Source organism: Anoplopoma fimbria, chromosome 9 (assembly GCF_027596085.1).
Source record: "Anoplopoma fimbria isolate UVic2021 breed Golden Eagle Sablefish chromosome 9, Afim_UVic_2022, whole genome shotgun sequence".
In the NCBI taxonomy this organism is placed as follows: Eukaryota; Metazoa; Chordata; class Actinopteri; order Perciformes; family Anoplopomatidae; genus Anoplopoma; species Anoplopoma fimbria.
Window position 1 is genome coordinate 27,567,888 of NC_072457.1, and position 26,609 is coordinate 27,594,496.

The 26,609-nt window shown below is 41.2% G+C and overlaps 3 protein-coding genes across 3 annotated transcripts in view; all 3 read left to right on the forward strand.

Moving 5' to 3' along the window:
• Nucleotides 1–564: 564 nt before the first annotated feature.
• Nucleotides 565–16,407, forward strand: wbp1lb (WW domain binding protein 1-like b). Its single transcript, XM_054604450.1, has 4 exons — nucleotides 565–932; nucleotides 8,337–8,439; nucleotides 11,000–11,161; nucleotides 12,848–16,407. Exons 1-4 carry the CDS (start codon nucleotides 822–824, stop codon nucleotides 13,669–13,671), a joined length of 1,200 nt encoding a protein of 399 aa, XP_054460425.1. The 5' UTR covers nucleotides 565–821; the 3' UTR covers nucleotides 13,672–16,407.
• Nucleotides 16,408–16,637: 230 nt separating this feature from the next.
• Nucleotides 16,638–22,728, forward strand: as3mt (arsenite methyltransferase). The gene is made up of 11 exons (XM_054604331.1): nucleotides 16,638–16,654; nucleotides 17,243–17,285; nucleotides 17,899–18,026; nucleotides 18,139–18,289; nucleotides 18,374–18,510; nucleotides 18,602–18,671; nucleotides 18,839–18,920; nucleotides 19,001–19,132; nucleotides 20,765–20,904; nucleotides 20,994–21,116; nucleotides 22,050–22,728. Exons 1-11 carry the CDS (start codon nucleotides 16,638–16,640, stop codon nucleotides 22,155–22,157), a joined length of 1,131 nt encoding a protein of 376 aa, XP_054460306.1. The 3' UTR covers nucleotides 22,158–22,728.
• Nucleotides 22,729–24,785: 2,057 nt separating this feature from the next.
• cnnm2b (cyclin and CBS domain divalent metal cation transport mediator 2b) overlaps nucleotides 24,786–26,609 on the forward strand; it is a 35,753-nt gene continuing 33,929 nt past the window's right edge. The window contains exon 1 of the mRNA XM_054604286.1: nucleotides 24,786–26,345. Coding sequence (XP_054460261.1) covers nucleotides 24,863–26,345 — 1,483 coding nt within the window. The 5' untranslated portion in view covers nucleotides 24,786–24,862. The remainder of the gene's footprint in view (nucleotides 26,346–26,609) is intronic.

Here is a 26,609-nt window from a genome sequence, read left to right on the forward strand (position 1 = left end):
AAGCGACTTACAGGAAGTGTATTCAACATAGGTATTCAAGAGAACTACTAGTCACCAGAAGTCATAAGTGCATCTCCTTTCTTAAACAAGCATCTTAAAGCATAAACCAGAGCAAAAGTATAGTGCAGAGGCAAATTACTACGAAAACAATAATTGCAACAGACTAATACGAATATAATAAGTGCTACAAACTACTACGAATAGGATAAGTGCAGTAAACAAATACAAATTCAATAAGTGCAGCGAACTGATACAAATACAGTAAGTGCAACAACTAATACGAGTGCAATAATACTGCATAACTTGTCAACAATTTAGAAATGTGTCATTGAATACGGTCTAATAAAGCTGGATCACAAGGTTAAAAGGTCGTGAGGAAAGAACACGACCGTCTTTGGAACGTGTGTTCCCATAAACCCGAGAAGGGGAACCCAGGAAGACAACAAGGCCACGCACTGGAGACGCACCGATCACTGATTGGTCAGTCTCTCCCCCAGCTGGCCCGTTCTGTCCAATCACAGGCCAGTCCGCAAAATAAACCAGTGACCTCACGACCATCACGTTTACGCACATGGATCGGGTCGCGGTGACCACGCCACGCCCAGCAGCAGGACCGAGGGACGGCTTGTGTAACAGCTGTACGAGCCCAGTGGCACCACCAGCTCCTCCACCAGCTCCACCACCAGCTCCACCACCTTTTGTGGACATGCCCAGGACGCAGAGGAGGCGGTGCGGGCAGCGGCCTCTGGGAGCGACGGGGGCCGGGGAGTAGCTGGCACAGAGTCGGTCACGGTTCACGAACAAACAGCGTTTGAGTGCGTATGTTTCGGCCACTTTTCGGAGGAATGAGAGGCCGGTGCTCGGCTCTGACCATGGGATTGTTTCTGCACTCTGTCGGCCCTGTCACCCCCACCGAGTCCGCGGCAGAGAGGGTAAGTCCGGGCTGAGCCGCCACAAACAAGCCCCCCTCTCTCTCCTCTCTCTATCACGGGTTAGCGAGCTAGTTACCCGGCTAACTTAGCACACTGTGCATGTGTGTGCGTCTGCTGTAGGTTGGTGTGAGCTGCTGTAACTCATGAAGGATGCTAGCCTGCTCGGTGGCTAACGCTCAGCTAGCAGCTGTCAGTCAGGGCCTCTGCTCTCTGGTGTTTATGGTAAAGCTTTGACATTTTAGCCACAAGTGAGTTGCATAAACAATAAAAGCAGTTATGCAGGTATGAATGCAGCCACACAGGCAGACAGAACAACTAGCACCAATTGGCAACAGGAGTTTTTTTTCATTAATCTTTACCAGTAAAATAATTCTGTTGGTTAATGAACAATAAAGCTCTTTTGTTTTGACAGTGACATTAACTGACCCAGTAATCAGATCACTTGGCAGTTTTATTTTTTATAATAATTGATGTTTTTAGATATTTATTACTGTATTACAGTGTGTTGATGTAGTGCAGAAATTAAAGCACAGTATCCAGGCTTTCTTTTTTTCCACATTTACAAGTCACACAGATGTACACAGATGATGATGATAGGGGGTTAATATGACTGTAATAACATTCATGATGCTTTTTTTGGGAGATCGGAGAACAATTTTTACTCCTGAATTAATTGGACAGCAGTTTTTTACATCACAGCCAATAATAATAATAATAATAACTTTATTTATATAGCACCTTTTAAAAACAAGGTTTACAAAGTGCTTTGACAGACCAGCCAGCAAGACAGTGCATAAGAAACAAAATAACAAGTGACAATCAAATAAACAAATAAAATAAATAAAATAAATAAAATAAATAAAAAAAAAATAAATAAAATAATGAAATAAATAAAATCAAGTGATAATGGTAAAATATAGTAAACAAATATAAGATAAAATACCAAGACCAAATGAAAATGAACCAATAAAACAACGACATCACATAAAAGCCAATCTATAAAAATGTGTTTTAAGAAGTGATTTAAAAGAGATTACTGATTCTGCAAGCCTTATCTCCTCCGGTAGGTCGTTCCAAAGCCGAGGGGCCCTTATGGCAAAAGCACGGTCGCCTTTGGTTTTCAGTTTCGACTTTGGAACAACCAGAAGGGCCCCACCTGAGGATCTAAGGCTGCGAGCTGGCTCATCCTATGTATGTCGGGGCCAGACCCAGACGTGCTTTAAAAGTGATCAGCAAAATCTTAAAATCAATTCTAAAACGAACAGGGAGCCAGTGAAGAGAAGCCAGGATTGGGGTGATGTGATGTCGTCTGTTACAACCAGTAAGAAGCCTCGCTGCGGAGTTCTGAACCAGTTGGAGGCGAGAGAGTGACTTGTGGTTAATGCCAGAGAGGAGGGAGTTACAGTAGTCCAGTCTTGAAAACACAAATGCATGTATGATTGAGGTCATGAGCCAAGAGTCCACAAGTAACTGTTCAATTCACTGTTTCAGTTTAAGTGAATTCACATTGCAACCCTCTGAGGAGATGCAAGTTAGAAGTGAGCTTTAAATAATGATCCTTTCTCAAAAAGAATTGCACCAGCCCAGAGGGATATTGTTCCTTTCTCAATCTCAGCAATCTTATCCTTTTGATGCTGCGTGTTTCAGAGACATGATGTGGTTGCCATATTACATATTGTGGTGGTACTCATGACTACATCCTTGCATGTTTAATTTGAGTGGATGGGTTGACGTAATTAGTCAGGATCCAGTACTGTCCCTGATCAGCATTTACATGAGTATATTTAGTCAGCAATTATTCTTGGTCATATGACTGAGGGCGTGCACAATGCATTGAGGATGCTAAAGTTGAGCTGGTAGGTTTGTTTTGGAAGTATGAAACCACAAAATTGCAAACTACAGAGTAAGTCTAATCTTTAACTGTATTTAGAGGAGCAGCAGATGTTGTATCTAGCATGTTTGACTTACAGTAGCACGAGTAGAGAGATGCAGCAACAGCATTGTGCATTCTTGCATCTGCATTTTTGCTGATTACAGACTCAAGGATGCGTCATAACTACTTTTTCATGAGCAAGACTAAATGGATTTTCATTATTATTTAGCTTCAGGACTTCATTGGCAGCCCTTTCACTGGAAAAAGTACAAATCCATAGCTTTGATTGACATACTACGGACCTAAAACTTGCAGTGTTGTGTTGCCACAGCAAATGTGAGCTATTTGTCATTCCCTTTGTTGTGAGAAAGTAGGGTTTGTTTTATCAGTAGTTTTTGTGCTGAAATATCTCTGAAGGTTCACATAAGTGCTGATGGTTTAAGTTCCTCTGCTGTCCAAGAGTCCTGCTATATGACATCAAGGCACAAGAGTCACAAACTTTTGGACTTAATTGGGTTTCTGCTTAATTTTTGGGGGCCAAAACATTCCAGTTATAATTGTTGACACGGAATCACATGCAGTGTCTGTATCTGCCATTTATCAGTGCATTCATGTAAGCATAAACCATAGAGTTATGAAACACATATTTGCAGGCAGTTAGTTGTAATTACTTTAAGAAGTAAGTGTGTCATTTGTTGGTGCATGTAAGGCCGATGGCCTCTGGCTACTGGGAGACAATAGTTACATCACATGGCCCTGAGCCATATCTGCTATAGCATTCACCCCTCTAAGATTTCACACAATACAGAGTCAGTTTTGTTTTATCTGTTTCACAGTATTGTCCTAACCAGTTATCCCTTGTATCTGTCAGACATTATGATTAACAGTCTTTATTAGCTCTATTCTCGTCAGCAGTTCACAGCATTAACGGTCCACTCCGTTTAACAGTTAGTGTACTATTTTAAAAAAGGTCACATTTATTCTTCAAAACAAATCAAAACAAAAAAAAAACATTTAGAGAGAGTGAAAGTCTATGGCTCCATATCTGGAGGACCTGTATTGTTTCAGTTCTTGATCTGTCAAAAAAAGTGCACTTCCTGCTGATGTGAGCATTTTCACTGTGATGTTTTCAGGGGGAAACCTTCTGTGTCTCTTTACAGAAGTGTTTGTTGCCCCTTTAAGAAACTAACTTTGTCTGTTATTTGTCCTTTTACCAATACTTTTACTAAGAGCTTGTAAAGCTGAGTTAACTACTACAGTCATAAACGCCAGGGACCCCTGCACCCTCCAACACACATACACATACACCTTTACCGCATAAATATTGTCTTTTTTTTGTCTAATTTCTTAATCCATTTTCAAATTTGATGTTTGTACATATGATACCGCTTAGTGCAAAATCACCAGTCTTAAATTTTTTTCTTTTTAATCACATAAACCTTCACAAAGGTTCAGTATCGTTATTGCATCAAAATTTGCAGTTTACACAATACATTCATGGCAAAACACATCTTTGTGAAATGAAGGTAATGTTTTTCCTGACAGTTAAATCTCAGAAGTCTATTGTGAATGTTCTTCTTGACTCTGCCTGAAGTAGCTTCAGGAGGCCAGTAATGTCGGCTTTAGCTCTTAGCACCAACGGTTCTGTGTCAAAGCTTGATTGTGGTCATTTTATAGTAAGGGCCATCTTAAAGTGCTGACAAACATACTGTATGTTCTAACGTTTAGGTAAAATGAGGCAACTTGTGTTTGTTGAACTGACCTCCTCGGTGGTTGCGATGTGGAATAAGTTCTTTGGGGGGAATGTATGGCATTGACGGCCGCTAGAAACCCGTCGTCAGTGTTTTGTTCTGCATAACCTTGATGACTATGAAAGAGCACCTTTCTTTGTTGCAGGACACGATAATAAATAAGGGGTCAGCGAGGTCTTTAAGTGCATCAGCTAGCTTTCCAAGTCCTACAGGCCTGTGCTAAGTGGATCAACTTTAACTGTGCAGTCAGAATTAACTAAGACCTGTGGCCACTCATCTCCAGGAACGGTATTTGATAGCCACCAGGGGATTTTTGAACTGTTCTCATTGTCTGCTCGTTTCAACAGCTTCTCATTATTCAGGTTGATTATTTTCTAACGGAGCAATCATTTCTGGGAAGGTAACCAAATCCCCCGTTACTCTGGTGGTATAGCATAAGAGACTTGGATTGTTTCTTTGTTGCCTGCTTGGATGGGAGACAGAGGAATCTAGTCGGTCCAGATTCTTAACCTGGTCACTGTCTGTCTTACAGGATAACGTTCTTTCAGGGTCAGCTGTTTGATTGACATCCTATCGCCTCATTTGTCCTGCCACGCAACTTATTTTGTGGAGTGACGTGTGTCAGAGTTTAGATGGAGCAATCTGTCTTCACGAAAACCTGTTTACAAAACCTGGACCCCTTTCATACCCTGCTATCTTTATGCAGCACAGGCTGAGGACCCAAACAAACTAGATGTTTATCTGTATTGAACTGCAAAAAAGGGCTCAGCCTGCCAAGTGGAGAGCATATGGTGGAGAGGAGTTTGGCGAGTCAGGGAAAACAGCTGAAGTTATCAGAGACAAAGTGGGGGAACAGAATATCATTTGTTTATTACACAGTCAATTAAATCCCTTTTTTTTTAAATTCTTTATGTCATGTTGATAAGGTTGAAACAGCTGTTCAGAAAAAGACTATCGTGTTTTGAGGCTGCGGCCACATTTAATGTCAGCAATTTAGCTTATGCTGATCTGGTGCGTGACGAATCATTCCTGTGTAACTGCTCTGTCTGGCTTTCTCAGTGCGTTTCTTGCCGTTCTCTCCAGGCCTCACACACACACACACACACACACACACACACACACACACACACACACACACACACACACACACACACACACACACACACACACACACCTCTCAGCGCGCCTTATTATCATGCAGTGGCCCAGCTAGGAGCTTGCCCTCCACTGCTGCTTGGAAATTTCCGTAGAGCAATCCTTGTCCACTGTTTGGGCCTGGATTGGAGTGGGGTGTGTGTGTGTGTGTGTGTGTGTGTGTGTGTGTGTGTGTGTGTGTGTGTGTGTGTGTGTGTGTGTGTGTGTGTGTGTGTGTGTGTGTGTGTGTGTGTGGTAGGGAGGACAGAGAAAGAGAGAGGGGGAGGCAGGGAGAGAGAGTGAGAGTGAGAGTATGTTTCAGAGCTGTTTGACTTCTTTTGTGGGATAATGACCCGTGAGCTTTGAAGGACTTTTCTGGGATTTTTTTGGACCCTGGATCATCATGCCTCACGTTCTAAGACCTGCAATGGTAATCTAAACTATCCCTCTGTAGAACTTTGGTGAGCTAATCATTAAGCTAATCTAGAAGAAAACATCTGAGGGATTTTGCTGGAAAAACCCACAGACTCTTGAAAGGATTTTGATTACAGTGCTCCCTTGTCTTGTGGCAGAATGCGGATCTATCTGATCAGATTATCGTCTAGCCCGTGTCCTTTCACAACTTAACTTTTCATGGGATATTATTAGTGAGGTTAGCTCACTAATAATATCGTAAGGAGATCTGCTAGTTTGTTATATTTACAGCTAAAGTGTAATGTTACAAATTGTTGGAGCGGAGACAAATGATGCAGTAATTGATTTTGGATTAAAAGTGGACTTTTGAGTCAAAGATCTTCTGATTTTAGTTTATGGTTCTGATTAGGCCTCAGCTGAACTTTAAGCTGAAGTTATGTATTAGTTCTGTGGTAACATACTGAGTGGTTTTGGGCTGGCTGAGATTCAGAAAGTTGCACTTGATATGGGCCTTAAACACTGATGAAATTCAAGCAGCTTACCAGCACAAATGGCGGAGACTTGTTTACTCCAGAGCTAAGTATAAATGTTGGCTAAAAGACATCTGCAGTGTTATCATTATGATCAAACAAAGATCAGAGCAAGCCGTGTACAAAAATAAATAAAAATGCTCTGTTACATTCGTATGTATTTTTTGTAGTAAGTATAAAATAAATCAACATACTTTTATACTTTTAACACCAGTGCTGTCAGATATCAAATATGACTTCACATAGAGAGAGATTTTCTTTTTTTCCCCCACCACCCGTACCAAATCATTTTATTTCTGTTGCAGCTTTGAGTGTTTCCTTCATTTCTTTTTGTGTAGTGCATTGTGGGACAGTAGTGTACGTCAACAGAACTCTCAAAAGAATGGTTGATGTATGTGTACTGACTTTCTTACTGACTAACTCTTCCAAGCCTACTGTGGTTTGTTGTTTTGTGTGTACGCTACACTACTTAAAACCCCATCTAAAAATCAGTAGTTATTTATGAAACTGGGGCACGGTACATTTTCAGTAAACTGAGGAAAAAAGTACACAATGAACTTCCTCCAGAACAATTTAGATTAGAAATAGGCCTTTTTCACAGAAGACATGTTGACATGTTACAGTAGGAAAAGCAAGGGTGTAAATAATGATTAATAATCAGAGTTGCTTTAGTTTTAGAGCCCAGCTATTGTGCATGCTGTCTCTGTGTCTCACTGTCATGGCTAACTGGGACACTTAAACAGAAAGAAGTCATCGTAAATGTCACCTCTGCTCTATGATCTATGTGACAAAATGCAAGCAAAAGAGGGGGACCCTCTACAAATGACTCAAGAAAGTACCATGAGTTGTAACACTTTTGTTTAACGAGATGTAGTAGCATTGTTAGCCCCGTTAATGAGAACATGGTGCTCTAACGATGACACTTTGTTGGTCAGTTCAAATCACTTTAGTTGTGTGTGCTAAGGATCAACAAAAGCTCTAGTAGTCAATCATGAAAATAAAATGAATACAATAAATAAAGCTAAATTGAAACAGTTTGATCTAAAATCGAGAGGCCTAAAATGAGTAGAACAATGACTGAAACCAAATAGATTTAATCAAACATAAACATTTAGAACGAACAACTTAAACAATGAATAACCAAAATTGCAAAAGTTCATAATTCATCTAGAGTGACATCAAATGCAAGACAGCTGCGCTGCCTCAGAGTGATTCGAGTGCTCTCCTTCTGTGTCAATAGCTACATGAATAGGATCAGCAGCACATCAAAAACACGAAAGAATCTTATGGCCTTAGTCAACCATTTCATTTTTCAGCCCCTGACTGGGTTGTATAGTCAGAGGAATTGCATAATATGTTATGTAGCTCCCAAAAGCAGCTGATATTGGCGAACATTTCTAAAACCAATTAATTTTGTACCTTCTAGTTGGACTTCATGTTGATCAATTTACAGATTTCTTTTTTTGCTTTGGCAATAAGCAGTGTTTCTTTGGATCAGTTTAAAACACAGAACAAACATAATTTCACCCTGTGTGAGTCAAAAAACAAGCATGAAACATGGTGGGGGGCTCTATTATCTTTTATTATTGGCACCGCACACCGTAACCGGATGCCTCAAGTGTTTTTTTTTTAGTTTTAGTTTTTTCAGTTGAGATGTTGATAATACTTTCCTGTCTAAATTGACACTGCGTCTCTCTTGCAGAGCCTACTGCACTGTGAAGGTGTGAACAACCAGAGTTACATCTGTGAGTCCGGACACTGCTGCGGGAATTCTCAGTGCTGCAGCTACTACTATGAGCTCTGGTGTAAGTATCCTCCCTCTACTTTATTTATCTTTACCCCTTATCGTCTCTCTGTATCCACAACAATCCTATTTCTGTCATTACTGTCCCTGAACCGGCGTCTGCTATATTTAGCGAAATGCTACAATTTTGCTTCGATTTCGCTTTTTATGAATCCTCGAATGAACTGATTAGATTTTGTAAGTCAAAGGTCGAGGTCACTGTGACCTCACATCCGTCCATTCTCATGAACGCGATATGTCAGGAACAAATTGAGCGAATTTATTCAAATTTGCCAAAAATGTCTGCTTGCTCTCCAGGATGAACTGAAAAAACGTGCAGTAGCATATTTAGCTACTACATTTATTCTGCAGCTACTGATGGCAAAGCGGTGAACAATCTACAAAGCCTTGAAGCTCATCAGTAACGTCCAAGTAATAAAGTACAGGCACTTTCTATTGAATCATGTCTCAAAGCAGACATGAAGCCCTCAACTGGTTTACACTTTAGTTTCAGCATCAAGGTGTAACACATACAGCATGGTGCTCCTCTATTGCAGGACCAGGGCGCATTTACAGCAACACAGCTACACTACTGTTTTGATCACTTGTTTATTTCTTTTTCCAGTGTTTGAAATCTACAACTACAATTACATACCACTACTGAGTGTAGTTTATAATCAACATCTTTTTCATTTAGGTAGAGAATGCAGTCAGAAAAGAAAAGACAGTGTAGCTGATGTTCAAAGGAAAGTTAATTTAGGCACAAGGGAGAATGTAGAGCTAAAAAATATGAATTTCACTCATTAAAAACCAGATCACATTTCTCCCGGCTCATCGACATCAACACAAGATCCCACAAGCTTCACAAAAACATTTCAAGGATCACACAGAATTTTAAAGCGACGTGAGTTCCTCTGCAGTGGCTCCACTATTTCAGCTGCCGACAGATGGCCTGTGTCGCAGATTAGATGTTGAGATCAGTGAGACCTCTCAGAGCCAATCAACAAGCACTCATTACAGAGAACAACACCACATGTAAGAAGTGTCATGTTTAATTAAGCCTTGTCCAGGAGGAGAGGTTCACTGACAGAGACCCATGTTCAATGTGCATCACAACTGTGGCATGACTGACTGCCAGCGCAGCAAAGACAGATCAACAGAACAGTCCGTGTGGAGAGCTAAAGAGGCAGATTGCATTGGCCAATATATAATATAGGAACTCATCGGCTATCGTCTGAAGATGAGTTAGCTTCTTATTTGTCTAAAATCAGCTTGGAAACTGTCTACTTGTGAAATACTTGAACAACAGTTACATAGAAAAGGACATTTAAGAAAAATGTAATCGATCTTTGCCTGTTCTCAGAGAGTCATTCATATCACATGTAGATGATATTCATATTCAATCATCAGCATGTTGCTGCATGATCAAAAAAACCATTTAATTGTTTGAGACCGGGTGCTTGTTCTACCTTCATGCATGTGTCTAAAATGTCACTTTCTTTGTAACTGGATTTCAACTTATTTGGCATATCAATTACTTAATGAACTGTTATTACTGTTTGTTATGTTATTATGTTATTATGTTATTATCTGTGCCCTTTGAGGCAGTTATGTTCTGTTTAACACTGGTAGGATATCTAAAAACATATTCTAACTCCGTTTATCACAATTTAGGCCTATTTGGGTTATGTTGTTATATGTCTTAGGGTGTCACACTGTAAAGCTTAAACTCTTATTTTACAGAGAAACAGGTAGCCTTGCCCTGTAGTCCTTGAAGTGAAGTTCCCACATCTTTTTGTGTCGACCTAGTGGCATGTCACTTATTTTATTTTTTGCTCCTTGCTGCTGTTTAGACTGGACTCTAGATAATACTGTTCCAAAAAGTATCATTTTGTAGAGAATAAGGACTTCCTGTCTTATGAAAAAAGGCACAGCTTGTTCTTAAACAGTCACGTTGTGCTGGGTTGCTTTTGTCACAGTGAATTTACAAATATGATTTCTCTCATTGTGTTTTATTTCTACAATACTCCCAAGATTTCAAAAATGTTTGACAATAAGGTCTTCCATTATTTCTTTTTATCAATTATTTATTGTTCAAATGTTCATTCATTAATGTAAGGTTGGACCACAATATGTCCAAAACACTTACAAATGTCTCCCAAAGTGAGAAACTAGACAACTCAGAGACCAGCTGTGATATGTACGAGGTTGCTCCATAGAGAAATCTGTCAGAGCTTTGTTGTAGCGATAAGAACATACTTGGACATCTCAACGATGATTGAATTGATTTGATTCCATATATATCATAATAAAATTATTGTGAAATATTTCACTATGTTTGAGCCAGATGTTGGCAAGATTTGATCTGTGTGTTTGTGTTGGCAGTAGACACTTTATGTTTCATCACCACCAGATGGTTCAGTTAAACATCATGAATATCGTAGTCTTTCCTGTTTAAACATACTCATAACCGTGTGAGTTTATTTAAAAAATATCAATCCAACGGACATGTTTACTTTTCATCTATTTTGTTGTCAAGTTCCACTGTAAACACAACAGTGTTGATCTTCCTCTCCCTTCAGGGTTTTGGTTGGTTTGGGCGATCATCTTCATCTTGAGCTGCTGCTGCGTTTGTCACCATCGCCGCACCAAACACCGTCTGCAGCAGCAGCAACGCCAGCACGAGATCAACCTCATCGCTTACCGCGAAGCACACAACTACCCGTCTGTGCCCTTCTACTTCAGTAAGAGCTACCGTACCACACACACACACACACACACACACACACACACACACACACACACACACACACACACACACACCATGATGATTTAACCTGATGTGGAACTTTGCTTCGGTTGTTTGCCTTTCAAACGTATGAATTATATTGATGACTGACATTACTTTGAACGGATATGAGTACTGAGTACTTAAAGCTTCACTTATCAATATTTTCATATTGACAATGGACCCAATGTATAGAGTGTGATAGGAAACACTTAATGACACACCCACAGAGTATCATCACCCAACTCTGCAGTTCTCTGCAGCTCTATGGATTTATTTAGCATCTTTCAGCTCGTTTGTTTTGATTTGTTTTTCGACTTTAATTTAGTTTTACTTGCGTCTCACTGCTCTCATCTACTTTGTTATCAGCTGCAACAAGCAAAAGTTCTGGTGAACATAGTGGAGCATTTAGCAGCTAACGAGAAATGTTTTTCTCAGTAGTTAGTGAAGAGCAAAACAGAGCTGAAAGTAGAGTAAATATCTGACTAACATTTGTCAGGTGGACAGAAACAAAACTCCAAATGAATGCTAATGTGTTCGTAGCTGCCCCAAGTGGCAAAAAAACAAACAAAAAAAAATCAATCCATTTACACCAACTAGTGTTAGCTTTGTAATTACAGACACAAGTTAATTTAATAAACTGAACAAACATGTGTGGATACCGTCAGTTAAACTAAACAATTTTGATAGTTTTGATTTTAAATAATTACAAAGTGTGCAGGGTGTCATTTTACTCAAACGGTAACATATTTGTTCATGCAGGTTTGTTATCATTGTCGAGTCAGCTTGAGTGAGTAAATAAAGCCACCTGGTCAGAATATCAGGTTTATATCCACGTTGATGGAAAGTATTTATAGTTTGTCTGGTTTATTCAAGGGACGTACTTCTCCTATCTCCCCAAAACATCTTAAGACGGAAGAATTGTCCCACTGGACGCATTAATCATCAACAAAAAACTACTGTTTTGTTTTGCGGAAGCATTTTTGGTACCCAGCAAACATAATGCACACAGTATGACCTCATTAAAAAGTCCCAGCTGCAGTGTATGACTCACAGAACTCCTGTGTCAGATCTCATGTAGAGGTGAAGATGGACTCCAGTAACTTCCTTCATTGTTTCTCTAGATAATTTAGGGCTGGACCCTCGAATAATCTTTTTCAAGGATTTCTAATTGGCAGTTTTCTAGTTACATCAAACTAAGGAATGTAAAGCTAGTGACAAACAGAGCTGTTGTCCTTGGCTCAGATGTGATGTTTGCACTGACATGTATTCCTGGTTTCACACGGCGTCAGAACCTTCCCTGTTTGCATGCCCCAGTTTTCAGGAAACGGCCTGCATTGCTCTCTTGGTACCTCGCCAGTGTTACAACACCACTTCGCACAGTGCTGCGCCGGCCTTCAGCACAGAACTGACCCAGAAATGAGCTTGTTTTGCCACATTTTTCCCCCTATTGCTTTGGGAATGTTTGAATAGTGGTCTGGGAAGTTCAGTGAGGTCGTACTGAAATTTGTTGGGGTCAGGCGGTGGTGTTTGTTTGAAGGGGAAAACTAATCCATGAACCGTTTGCTTGCCCTGTCAAATGTATTTAGTTGTCTACATTTTTTGTGAATTTGCCAATGTATGGTTTTTTTTTTCTCCTCAGGATTTCTGCCCAACTACCTCCTGCCTGACTACGAAGAGGTGGTCAACCGGCCGCAGACTCCTCCCCCGCCCTACAGTGCCTTACACACTGGCCCGTCCTCAGTGGTTTCTAGCCCGCTGGCTCATGAGCAGCAGGAGGGACACTGTCCAACCATCCAGTCCACTCCGGTGCCCCCGGTCTCCGACACTCTGTGTTGCAGACTTAGCACAGAGGAACCACAACCCCCCACACTAGACTTAAGGCCAAAGCCTGTCAACAAGCCCATGCAGACAGCACAAGAGTCCGCCATGATACTTCTGTCAGAGGGGCTCAACAATAGGGAGGGACTAACCAGCCAGGAGAAAAGAAGTGAAAGTGGGGACGACTCGTGCAAGGACCCGCTGCTGAAGGACCCGACAGAGGTTTCTGCTGAGGACAAAGATCGCCTCCCCAATGGAAGGAGGAGGCGATTCACAGGAGACTCTGGGATTGAGGTGTGTGTGTGCGGCACACGTGGGAGCAGCGGTTTTAGCGGCGCTGCAGGGACAGGCCAGGAAGGAAAGGAGTCGAGGGAGCTAGAGAGCCTGCTGGGGCGCGAGGGAAACGAGGAGGAGGAGGCGGGCGACTTCTGCGACAGCTGCGGCCATCGAGCCTCCTTAGGTGTGGAGGAGGAGCAAGCGCCGGGCGGGCAGGACAGGCGGGTCGCACGTGGGTCGCCAGGACCTCCTCAGCCGAGTCACCAGATAGGCAGCGCCTCGCTCCACCTTCCAGTGTGCCTCCTCCTCCACACCATCAACGAGCAAGAGGGGCCGCACCACAGTACCAGCACTGAGCCGCAGGGCTGAAACGCAGTCAACACGCAGACGTGTGTCGTAGACGGAAGGAAGAAACATGCTTTTGTATCTGAGCAAGTGTTTTATGTTTGAATACTTTCTGAGTGAGTATTTTATGAATGTGTGCATCTTAGATAAAACAGGTGTGGGAGCAGGAAGTGGAATCTCAAAGCAATATGACTGAGATCCAAAGTTTGAGAAAGCCTGCTCCTCCTCCACACACTGGAACAGTGGCCTTAACCTGTGTGTTTTGGGTTATGTTTGGGGCAGTCCAAGCCCTTTAACACTGTGGCAATGGAGACTTATCTCACACACACATCCACACACCCACACAGAGTCCTTCAGTTGTCCCTCTCTTGCAACGTGAACTTCTGACAAACAGTGAAAGATTTGATAGCTGAAGCTGTGACGACAGGACAGGACGTACACTGCCCTCCTCACCGTGTGCTTGCAACATTTCTGGAAAACCGTTCTCTGAAGGCACAGAACTACGTAGAAAAAAAACAAGAACAGCAGGAACATTTTGGATAAGTGCAATGTGGATTTACCACAGTGTGTGCTTATGCAAACTGATACTGTACAGGGACACAAGAACAAGACTGTGTGGGTCGTCCCGTTAGACTCATAATTCTTAAGTGCTTTTTCAGCGATTTTAAAAACCGCTCTGCCTTGTATCTGTTTGTGTTGCTCTCTATCTGCCCTGCTAGTGATAGAGAAGTATAAGTGCATTTATAAATCTGAATGTGAGTAGTTCCTATTTTGCACAAAGTGTATTTATCTTTATAAATGAAGCTTTAAGCTTAAAAAAAATAAAATAAGAACTAAAAATGCTTTAATGAATTCAGTCTTAAATTGCAGTACATGACTTGGTGTTTTTAGTGGGTTTTGTTGCAACATCTGTAAGAAATGGACCTGTCAGTAGGGAATGCAACAATTTAACTTTGTACACAATCATTTTTTTATTTATCTAATAAATGTTTGTAGTACGTGCCTACCCAAAAAAATACTGAACTTGATGAACAATGATAAGTTTCAGTGAAACTGAGAGACCATGAGAAAGCAGGTACCAAAAATAAGGACAGAATAAAAGCTTCTTAGAGATTTCAACTTAGATGGGCAACGTCAGACCTCAAACCTTTTGTGTAAGCCACTTCAGTAGATAATCACCTTCACCAGCCATACAGTATAAAACATTTACACTATTAGTTTGGATTTCCATAGTAGCACAATTTTACCATGCTTTAGCTATGGTATTCATTAATTAAACATTTATAGGAGCTTATGAATGGTCCATTAAGCTTGATTTCAGTCAACTGGACAAGTGTGATATTCACCTTACATGCCCTGTAAAGTTTTTGCAATTCTCCTATTCAATTTGAGAGAAGAAATGCTCCTGACAGCCTAAAATATGTGTTTAGTGTTTGTGTATATTCATCCCCTACTCCACTTTATATGAAGGTTATTATACCATACTGTAGCCAACAAAATGTCATTAACAACTGCTGCCTGTTGACTGAAAAAATACCTCTTTTGGGATTTAAGTTTTAGTTCATTCATTTAGTTTAGATTTAAAAAAACAAACCAAAATCAAAAATGCAAAGAATCAGACAGTGTTTTAAATCAGTATGATAGTTGTCTTTGGTTATATTATTATCTGAATATCTATGAACAAGAGTTTACATCACAAGATTAGATTTTTTTTAATGATGAGAAGTTAACAGACAATATTTATCATACTGCACTGCGGATTGAAAACAAAGACCATATCGTTCCATTATATGTATCTTCTCAATGCCTTTAGGAGCTTGACTGTTTTAAATCGAACCTTTTAATAAAGTAGATGTTGATTGTTGATGAATGTGCCATGGAAAATACCACTAATTATATTATGAGCGTGTTGTATGAAACTTTTACAAATTAAGTGAAATTTTAGTTTGCCCACTCTGAAACGAACTGGAATACGGTCATGCCACATGTAATTGTATAATGAAAATGTATTTTTTCAGATTTCCTTGGAGCACTCTCACAAATGCAAACATTGCAATGTCTGCTAAGCACAAATGTTTCAGCAAATTGGTTGCACAGATTTCTATATCTACCCTTAAACAATCTAATAGAAGATGTCTTTCAAAACTTCTAGCACAAGTTAAATTGTAACGTGGACTTTCTGTATTTAGATTGAATCTTACCCATGAATGCCTGAACACATTCTTAAGTGCTTTATATGTTAATGCTTTTTGTGAGCTAGAAAGTGATATTGTGTGATTGTGGTACATGTAGTACCAAGACGAGCTATTTTTTCATATCGGCTGAATCCTTTAAATAAAATATTGGAACTGTAAAAAAAATAAAAATAAATTCAGAACCACTTTATATTTGAAAATGTGTATAATATTCTGTAACATGATTGTGAACCAAATAGTTGCTTTCATATTTTTTATGAAATCATTAGCTTTATTGTTATGGACAGATTTTTATTTTTTTTCTTCTCATTATGGGTATTATTTTTTTCTGTTAAGAAAAAGATTGATCTTCTTCTGAACAACTTATGTTGAGTGAAGTTTGACTAACAAAACAGTAGATAACTCGTTATCTTCTTGTTGCCTAAGACACGTTGTTTCTTTCTTCACCAGTGTGTGTATGTTGCTTTTTGCACATATTCTTTGAATGTTCTGATTACAAGCCATTTATTACAACAACCGAGCTGGATGTATGTTCAATAAACATGCCCTTTGAAATTCAAGCTGACTCATTTGTTGTCAAGAGTGACGTTTCATTTTTCCATTTATTAACTTATCAAGAACAGATAACATAACTGTTGACCACTGTTGCATCTGTTGTATTTGCATTTAACAGGCTGTACAGGGGTCAGCTGTCGTTTAGGAAGGGGTGTGCTCTAAAGGAGGAAGTCATCTGAACTCAGTCTGCAGGAAGTCTTCCTCTACAACTTGTCTATTTCTGACTCAATCTTCGGGACAATGGCTGCAGAAAACAGGTGAGATAAACCTCAAAGCATGCCTCCTGTCTCCTCTATCGTATCGTATGTTCATGCAACATTAACCTTAGCATTATATACATTCAATCAGATTTGAACCGTCAGCTGTTCCGTTAACAGCTGCTTTATAGCGACGTTAACGTTGAATGAATTACGTAGGAACATGGATCTGTAAACCTGTTGCATAAAGTTATTACTTTTATTTGCTGCAGCTGGTCAGCCATGTCCTTTAGCAGTTAGCAGCAAGCTAAGTGTAACTGTAACGCAGCGTTTCATGCAATTTATATAAACACAGGGGCGGCTGTGGTGTAGTGGAGAGCAAGGTAGTTCTCCAATCAGAGGGTCGGTGGTTCGATACCCGGCTTGGGCAAGACACTTAACCCCAAGTTGCTCCTGAAGGCTTGCCATCGGTGTGGACTGGATGATGAATGTTAGTTAGAGTCTGATGGTGGCACCTTGATGGTAGCCTGTCATCAGTGTGTGAATGGGTGAATGATATGTAACATACTACTGCTTTTATCCAAAAAGCGTCTGCTAAATGACTGTAATGTTAATAATGTAACATATAAAACTTTTTTGTTTTTAAAGTGCAGGAGGCTTCGCTGACACCAACATCCACGTGGACGTCAAGGTAAAGCGTGCATCACCTGTTACACTGCTCATGTCAGAGGGGTCGCTGGGTAGTGCTTCCTCTCACTATCCATCCATCCATCTTCCGTAACCTGCTTATCCAGTTAAGGGTCGCAGGGGTGCTGGAGCCGATCTCAGCTGTCAATGGGTGAAGGCAGGGTTCACCTGGACAGGTCAGGCTGACATATAGAGACAGACAACCATTCACACTCACATCCACACCTACGGGCAATTTAGAGTCTCCAATGCACCTTAGCTGCATGTCTTTGGACTGTGGGAGGAACCCGGAGAACCCGGAGAGAACCCACGCTGACACGGGGAGAACATGCAAACTCCACACAGAAGGTTGTCCGGCCTGGGAGTTGAACCCGGCCCCTCTTGCTGTGAGGCGACAGTGCTAACCACTACTCCTCTCACTAACGATACCTAAAACACTGGCAGCCTTTATCAAAACACAACTGTGTTCTTGCGTAACGCTGATGAGGTGAATTCACCGACCAAAGTGCAGTTTCTAAGGGTTATTATGGGTTATTGCACTGCTCACTGTACCTAACTGATGCCAACCTGCTGTATTATGAGGACCAGCCATAGATAACTTTTCTGCTCTGAAACAGGATTATTACGGAAAGGTACTGAAGAAAACCGAAGACCTGAAGAGCAATGCCTGTGTGGCTCCAACCAAACCCATCCCCGCCTTCATCCGCCAGGCTCTGAAGAAAGTCCACCCGGAGGTAACCGCCAGGTAACCGGACTGTTGTCACACTCTCTCTCCGTCGTTGATTCAGATGTGTTTGCACCTCGACAATCACCGATCCACAGATGCTTACAGTGGTTGTCATCTTTCCCCCTCTCAGGTACTATGGCTGTGGTCTGGTGGTGCCAGAGTGTTTGGAGGGCTGCAGGATCCTGGACCTGGGCAGTGGAAGTGGAAGGGACTGCTACATGCTGAGTCAGCTGGTGGGCGAGAAGGGCCACGTCACTGGCATTGACATGACCGAGGACCAGGTAGTGCACAGAGAGCCGTCAGTATGTACGTACTGCTTAAGACTCATTCTGCAAATTCAAATGCAACACTGTGTTCTCTTCTAGCTCGACGTGGCCCGGACATATGTGGACCATCACATGAAAGAGTTTGGCTACAAGAAGACCAATGTCAGTTTCGTCCAGGGCTATATTGAGGCCCTGACGGAAGCGGGTCTGGAAAAGAGCTCATTTGATATCATTATGTATGAAGAAATTTACTCTCTCTTTGTTTTGTATTTTTTATGCTTTGTAATTCTAAAGATATTATGTTGAAATACGGATTGTCTGCCACAGTTCAAACTGTGTGGTGAACCTCTCTCCAGACAAGAAGCGAGTACTGGCTGAAGCCTACAGCGTGCTCAAGGTACACCGCCTCTGAGTTGACCTTTGGCCTTTCTTTCCAATCTCATTAGACATGACAACAATGCTGTGACAAAAGGCTACAACATTTTTTGTCTGTGAATCATTAAACCTATTAGTCTACGTAGAATACATTCATATTCACTACATACATGTTTTTTTAATCTTTAGGACGGAGGTGAGCTGTACTTCAGTGACGTTTACAGCAGTGGAAGACTAACAGAGGAAATTAAAAATCACAAAGTCCTGTGGGGTGCGTAATATTAATATCCTACTGACCATAAAAGCTCACAGAAACGTACCAGAATATCACAATGTAATTAATCTTGGCAGGTGAGTGTATTGGTGGAGCTCTCTGGTGGAAAGATCTGCTGCTATTGGCTGAAGAAGTGGGCTTCAGCCCGCCACGGCTGGTTACGGCCAGCGTCATCACGGTTGACAACAAAGAGCTGCAGGACATTCTGGGTTTGATACTATTTTTCTTTTGTATTTAATCATTTATTTCTGTGTGTATAGATTGCTGCAGCGATTTCTGTAGGCTAAACCTGTAAGTTAGCATCACACTGCTTCCCTTGACAAAAAGCCCATGGTTTTTGGGGGGATTTTTGTCACAAATAAGCTCCGTGGCAAACACTAGTTCATAATACTTACACGTTTTGTTCAACAAGATAAACTTCACTAATGAACACCACTTCTATGATTTTTGAAGCCTACTTGCAATCGGCAGAAGTAGAAAGCTAAAGTTAAGCTATAAAGGAACTAAACCAGGATCACATGAGTGCAAGTATTAACATAAATACTTTAAAGGTGAACTAGTCAGCCCGATGACATTTTGTTAGCCACTTTAGCAACTGCCTTCTTCAAGACACGGAAAGTTCTGAATTCATGAGAAAGGTATTTACTGACATATTTTACATCATAGAACAAAATGTTACAACCTCTTAAGCTTGTGTTAACCACAAATCATATTTCAGGGCATATAACCAAAACCCCATTGAATTATTTTTTTATTTTAACTCATTACCAGTAGCACTCACTTACATTATAATGTTGTCTTGTTTCTACACCAGAATACTTGGTTGCAGTAACAAGCATTCATTTTTAAACTAGATGAAATTAGCATTGAACCTACATTACAATGTATTTTAAGACTATATTTGAATTTAAGCTTCCTTTGGCATGTGTACTAATTGTTTCTTTCAGCCTACATTGATCCAGCTCCCTTACAGGTGTATCCACTTATTCTTGCTAATTAAGACTTCTGCTCAGGTTGAAGAGAGCGGAGAATTATGTGAGGTCACCAGACTCCATGAACCAATCAGAATGATAGATGTCCCGCCTTGACAGGTGCAATAAAAACTAGCAGGACAGTGAGGGAGAAGTCAGTCAAGCATAGTTTGCACAAACCCGCACAGAGGTCCAATTAGCCTTGATAAGTGAAAACACCTGTGTAGATGAGCCATGGGAATGTAGAGCCTGTAAGGTTATTGTGTCAGGTCATTTGGCATGAACTTTATGAGTTACTACAGCTAAATTCTTGACGGCAATGTTTTGTCTCTGGTCACCAAATATCTACTTGCCCACAAGTTTTCTCAGGAAAGTTGCATGCAGTTCAGTTTCAGATAATTACCTGGAGCACACATTCCTAATTCTTAAAAATGACATCATCACTGCTCCAACATTTCCAGTATTTGTTGCTTTGTGGAAAAGTGTTGTACATCAACACTGCAAACAAATTATGCAATTTTAAGATGATATTTTTCCACTGTGAGGGATTTTAATCACTAAAGTCATAACAGTGTTGTTGGTATCTTTTCTGTTTACATTATTATCCTAGATTAGATAGATAGATAGATAGATAGATTCAGGTTTTTATAATTCAGATTTACAAAGCTAGGGTTGGGTTTCATTTGTGATGCACAGTTCTGGTTAATGTTTAACATACATTAACCAGGGTTCAACTAAAGTGTTATCTCTATCTTCCATTTGTGTTGGTGCCACTTAAGGATCAGTTGTTAATTGTTCAGGGATATATCAAACAAAACATTATAAGTTGACTGATGCATTTTATCTTTCTTACCTGATCCGGCAATACAGGTGACTTCAAGTTTGTCTCTGCCACATACCGCCTGTTCAAGGTCCCTAAAGGCAACACCAAGCCCTGTCAGGTCATATATAACGGGAGCATTACAGGGGTGGAGGAGAACTTCCAGTTTGACTGTCAATACACATTCAAGGTCTGCACATCCCACAGTACGAGAACAGCTCAATATCTTCAGCTCATGCACTGTACGCAAAGGATTTCATATGCGAGTGTTTTTCGCAGGTCGATAATGTAGTGGAGGTTGATGGAGAGGTGGCCACCATACTGACCCAGTCCAGATTTAAGGAAGACTTCACTTTCCAGCCTCCAGGAGGCCCCTCTGAGCCCTGTGGAGCCAAACCTAAGGTCAGTGTCTCAACGTAATTCCGGGAAATGTCTTTGTGTGGTTTTCCTTTGAGCACTAGGGGTCAGTGTGTTTTGTCGTATCAGTTTCAAGTGTGTGACACACCCAGAGAGCCCCACTGTCCAAACTGTGCACATAGTCACACACACACATGTGTGCACCAGGACGCATGCTGCAAGTTCTTACACACACAAACACTCACATACCCACTCAAACATACGTACACACACATCCACACGCACAAGGTCAAGCAGCTGTCTTGGAGTCATAACCAGACTGTGGAGTCATGCTGGGGAACCTTGAACAGGAAGGAATGTTCTCTTCTCAGCTAGTGGAATGCCATCTTATCACAATCGTGGTCGTCCTGTGCACACACACATCTACAAACACCACCATTTATTTTTACATGACTACCCTAATCCTGTAATCACTCATGACATTTTATTCTGCTATTTAAGGGTTTGTTTTTCGTTTTTTTTGTGGAGAAAATAAGTCAATGGAAAATCTCAGTGTTTTATCTATATTGGTCTCAATGTTTAGCCTTTGGACTGCCCCTCTGAAGTGAAATGTCCGAGAGACTTTTCTCTAATCAACATGGCTAGTTGGTGATAATAGTAATAAAAGGCCTTTGTTCTTGTTCTTGAAAGCACAGCTACTGTGAGATGTTAATTTAATGAACAACCAGGGTGTGATATAAGAGACACTGATACCAGGTGTAAACATGCATTTAAAACAACAAGCAACCACTTTTATTCTGCCATTACATAGAATGTTCAGCATATTAATTGGTGTTTAATGCTAGAAAATCAGAAAAAGTGAGAATTAACTTCCTTACAAAACTGTCATGAAATACAGTTATTATGCATGCAATACTTCAATAGAACTGGATGTAGTAGACTCGTACTGATTTCTACCTTGTTGAACTATTGACACAGGCGGGCAGTGTGGATCCTTTTGAGCTGCTCCTTCAGCTGGAGAAGCAAGGTCCAGGTTCAGCCACAGGGGGGTGCTGCAGCACAAAGTCTGCTACATGCTGCAAGTGATGGTGGGAAGAGCACTGAGAAATACAGGCCAAGCATCATACAGTGATTGAATAATTAAAGATGCTCAAATGTACTGACTGAAATGATGCCTTATGATGCAATGGCATTTTGTTGTGTCTTATTAACTTATGAAATGAGATTTCAGCTATTGATATGTATCACTTACACATAAACACGTGTCCTGATGATGCTCTGTGCATACTTGCTTGTCAATCATCTTCAACTTGGAAAAAAAGAAAAGACTGGAAAGGTCTATCTAATTTATTGACCAATGAATAACATGACTTTGGATTTGTGTCAAGGCAAGATACCCACCGATTCAAAACTTGTTGTCTACAATATTAGACATCTGAATTATGTATCAATGACATTCACACCTTCATCAGGACTTTTCCACCTTTGGGCTACTTATGTGGCAATACATCGTATTATATTGATTTGTTTGGGCAGTGTATTGACAGGTTTTGCACTAGTGTTAGCTTTGCAGAAGAGTTCAAATTAATATCAGCGATATTATTTTAATTTGTATTATTTCTGTTTTAGGACAATAAAAATTGACGTCATGATTCATTTTTGCAAATATAATGTTGTGGATTCTTTTCACCAGTATTGCATGAGGTGCCTTTAAGCCAAGAACAAGTCTGCAAAGGTGCATAGTTGATTTGAAATAGGCCTTTTGTAGTCGTCATTGATGAATACACACCTGAAACCATATACTGTAGGCTGTGGTTCATAACCTAGGTGTCACGACACCCCATGGAGTCCGAAGATAAATCTGAGGGATCAAAAAAGGAGACAGAAAAATGATATATTTCTGCTACAATAAAAAATCATAATTTTCACAAATGTTTTATAATTATGCATTATCTCATGAAATACAGAAGAAATTCGTTAGGACTCTTAAAATGATTCAAATAAAACAATCTGAGAATTAGAAATGATCTTTTGGTTTCAATGCCTGTAACTTGCATCCACATTAAGGCACTAACCTGTGATGGAAGGTCACAAGATGATATCATTATAGTATTATAATGTAGATTATAATACTACCATGTAGTTGAGTGAAAACCTCTGACAGTCTCAATATAAATGTAACATTATAAAGTAGTATTTATTTCTTCATATTGTACCACATTTTATGTATGTTTTTTAAGCTCTTGTTTCTGTATCTACAGTACCAGTCAAAAGTCTGGACACACCTTCTCATTCAACTACTGTGAAGAATGTAAAATATAAAACATATTCTGGTTTGTTGAGCATTTGTTTGTTTACCACATCATTCCATATGTGTTCCTTCATAGTTTGGATGTCTTCAATATTAATCTACAATGTAGAAAAAAAATAAAATAAAGAAAAACCATTGAATGAGAAGGTGTGTCCAAACTTTTGACTGGTACTGTACCTTTATTGATATGTACTTTTTTTTTTTACAAGTACATTTGAATCATGTTCAGTCAAAAAAGAAAGTCAGCAGAGTCTCGACTGTCTCTTAACATGAGAAAAAAGGAGAAAGAAAAATGATATATTTCTGCTACAAAAAAACCCATTATTTTCACAAATGTATTATAATTATACATTATCTCATGAAATACAGAATAAATTCTTTAGGGCTCTTAAAATTATTCAAATAAAACAATCTGAGAATTAGAAATGATCATAATTATAATGTAGATTATAATACTACCATGTAGTTGAGTGAAAACCTCTGACAGTCTCAATATAACATTATAAAGTAGTATTTATTTCTTCATATTGTACCACATTTTATGTATGTTTTTAAGCTCTTATTTCTGTATCTACCTTTATTGATATGTACTTTTTTTTTTTTTTGACTCATGTTCAGTCACAAGTACATTTGATCTTTTGGTTTCATTACAGTTCAGTCAAAAAGGAATATAAAGAAATAATAATGTCAGCATGAGTCTCTGACAGTCTCAAAATTATTCAAATAAAACATGAGAGTTAGAAATGATCTTTTGGTTTCATTACAGTATTATAATACTTGAATTTCCCAGCAGAGTCATGGGGATCAATAAAATGTATTATAATTATGCATTATCTCATGAATATAAAGGAAAACTATAAATAAAACAATGTTAGATTATAATACTACCATGTAGTTGAGTGAAAACCTCTGACAGTCTCATTATAAATATAACATTATAAAGTAGTATTTATTTCTTCATATTGTACCACATTTTATGTATGTTTTAAGCTCCTATTTCTTGATATGTACTTTTTTTTTTTTTTTTTCATAGTTTGGATGTCTTCAATATTAATCTACAAGTACATTTGACTCATGTTCAGTCATGTCATCTCCTGTAGGAGGACGTATGTTTTATATAAAAAAAAATTAAAAATTAAAAAAAAGTCAGCAGCAGAGTCTCGACTGTCTCTTAACATGAGGTGCAACTTGTTTTGGAATCTGATTGGCCGAGGAGGCTGCGCACGCCCCGCCCCCTCCCCAACGCGCCCTTCTGATTGGCCGCCGCCGTCGCCCGTCTCCCGGAACATCAGGGGAGGTACGAGTTGGCCCCATAAGCCTGCGGCTCGGGAGTCATCAGTGTCGGACACGTAGTGGGAACGAGCAGGTCCCCGATGAACAAGTCCCGGAGACCCTCGGCGGAGATGAAGGCGGACTCCGACTGGCTCTGATTTTTAACAGGCCTTTCCATTCAGGCGGTTGGTTGCCGTTGGTTATCGATATGGCACAGCCGTCATCCCCAGCGCCCTCCGCTGCAAAAATGGCGTCACCCACCCGGGTCCGAGCTCTGGCTTTGATGCTTTTCTTGACTGTCACCGGCTGTTGTGTCACCCCGACAAGTGGCAAGGACGGCGGGTCCGAGGAGACCGTCATCATCGGGCTGCGACTGGAGGACACGGACGACATTTCCTTCATGGACCGGGGCTACCTGCGGGTTAGTGAGCGCTCCCGGGTGAAGCTGCGGGTTTACGGGCAGAACATCAACAACGAGACCTGGTCCAAGATCTCCTTCACGGAGCACGAACGGAGCCGGACGGTGGGGAGCCCGTCGGGGGAGAACCAGAGCCAGGAGGACTCGTCCAGCCTGCACCCGTGCGGCATCAGGACGTCGGATATCATCATATTGCCCAACATCATCGTGAGCAGGAAGACCTCCGGGATCGTGGAGATCGAGGTCAAGCCTCTGAGGAAGACCGAGAGGAGTAAGTCCTACTACCTGTGCATCGCCACCGCCACCCCGGCCAGCTCACTGATGCACGACCCGTGGACGGAGAACACCTGGATCTACCACGACGGGGACGACACCAAGGTGATGGTGGTGGAGGAGAAGAAGTTCCTGCTGCCCTTCTGGCTGCAGGTCATCTTCATCTCCATGCTGCTGTGTCTGTCGGGCATGTTCAGCGGCTTGAACCTGGGGCTGATGGCTCTGGACCCCATGGAGCTGCAGATAGTGCAGAACTGCGGCACTGAGAAGGAGAAGAACTACGCAAAGAAGATCGAGCCGGTCCGGAGCCAGGGGAACTACCTGCTCTGCTCACTCCTGCTGGGCAACGTGCTGGTGAACACCACGCTGACCATCCTGCTGGACGACATCGCAGGGTCCGGGCTGATCGCCGTGGTCATGTCCACCATTGGAATAGTCATTTTTGGAGAGATTGTCCCCCAGGCCATCTGCTCCAGACACGGCCTGGCAGTCGGGGCCAACACCATCTTCCTCACCAAGTTCTTCATGCTGCTCACCTTCCCTGCCTCGTACCCGGTGAGCAAGCTGCTGGACTACCTCCTGGGGCAGGAGATCGGCACCGTGTACAACCGGGAGAAGCTCCTGGAGATGCTGCGCGTAACGGACCCGTACAACGACCTGGTGAAGGAGGAGCTGAACATCATCCAGGGTGCTCTGGAGCTCAGGACTAAGACGGTGGAGGACGTGATGACGCCGCTGAGAGATTGCTTCATGATCCCCGGGGACGGCACCCTGGACTTCAACACCATGTCCGAGATCATGAAGAGCGGCTACACACGCATCCCTGTCTTCGAGGGCGAGAGGTCCAACATAGTGGATCTGCTCTTTGTCAAGGACCTGGCCTTTGTGGACCCGGATGATTGCACCCCTCTCAAAACCATCACAAAGTTTTACAGCCACCCGTTGCATTTTGTCTTCAATGACACCAAGCTGGACGCCATGCTGGAGGAGTTTAAAAAAGGTGAGACAACTATGATGTAGAGTGCGAGTTTTCCTTCCTTTACTTGTTATTCTGACATGACGTTTAAGTTAACTCTCTCTGTTGACTCTCAGGGGTCAAAGGTCATTGCACAAGCTGACCTTTCACCTGTCCACCCCCCCTTGGGTTTGGGAGGGTAGACAGGTGAATTGTTTCAGGTAGTATTGAACGCTTGTGCCGCTCCGTCCGTCAAGAGGTCAAGGTGTGTGAGTGAATCCTGAATGTCTCAAACCTGATCTTCAGGAA

Bases quoted from the DNA above. Each gene is read 5' to 3' on its own strand.
- as3mt (XM_054604331.1), top strand. The intron at 18,921-19,000 runs GTGCGTAATATT...TAATCTTGGCAG, and splicing joins AAATCACAAAGTCCTGTGGG to GTGAGTGTATTGGTGGAGCT. The intron at 20,905-20,993 runs GTCTGCACATCC...TGTTTTTCGCAG, and splicing joins ACTGTCAATACACATTCAAG to GTCGATAATGTAGTGGAGGT.
- wbp1lb (XM_054604450.1), top strand. From the start codon at position 822: ATGTTTCGGCCACTTTTCGGAGGAATGAGAGGCCGGTGCTCGGCTCTG. The intron at 933-8,336 runs GTAAGTCCGGGC...TCTCTCTTGCAG, and splicing joins CCGAGTCCGCGGCAGAGAGG to AGCCTACTGCACTGTGAAGG. The intron at 11,162-12,847 runs GTAAGAGCTACC...TTTTCTCCTCAG, and splicing joins GTCTGTGCCCTTCTACTTCA to GATTTCTGCCCAACTACCTC.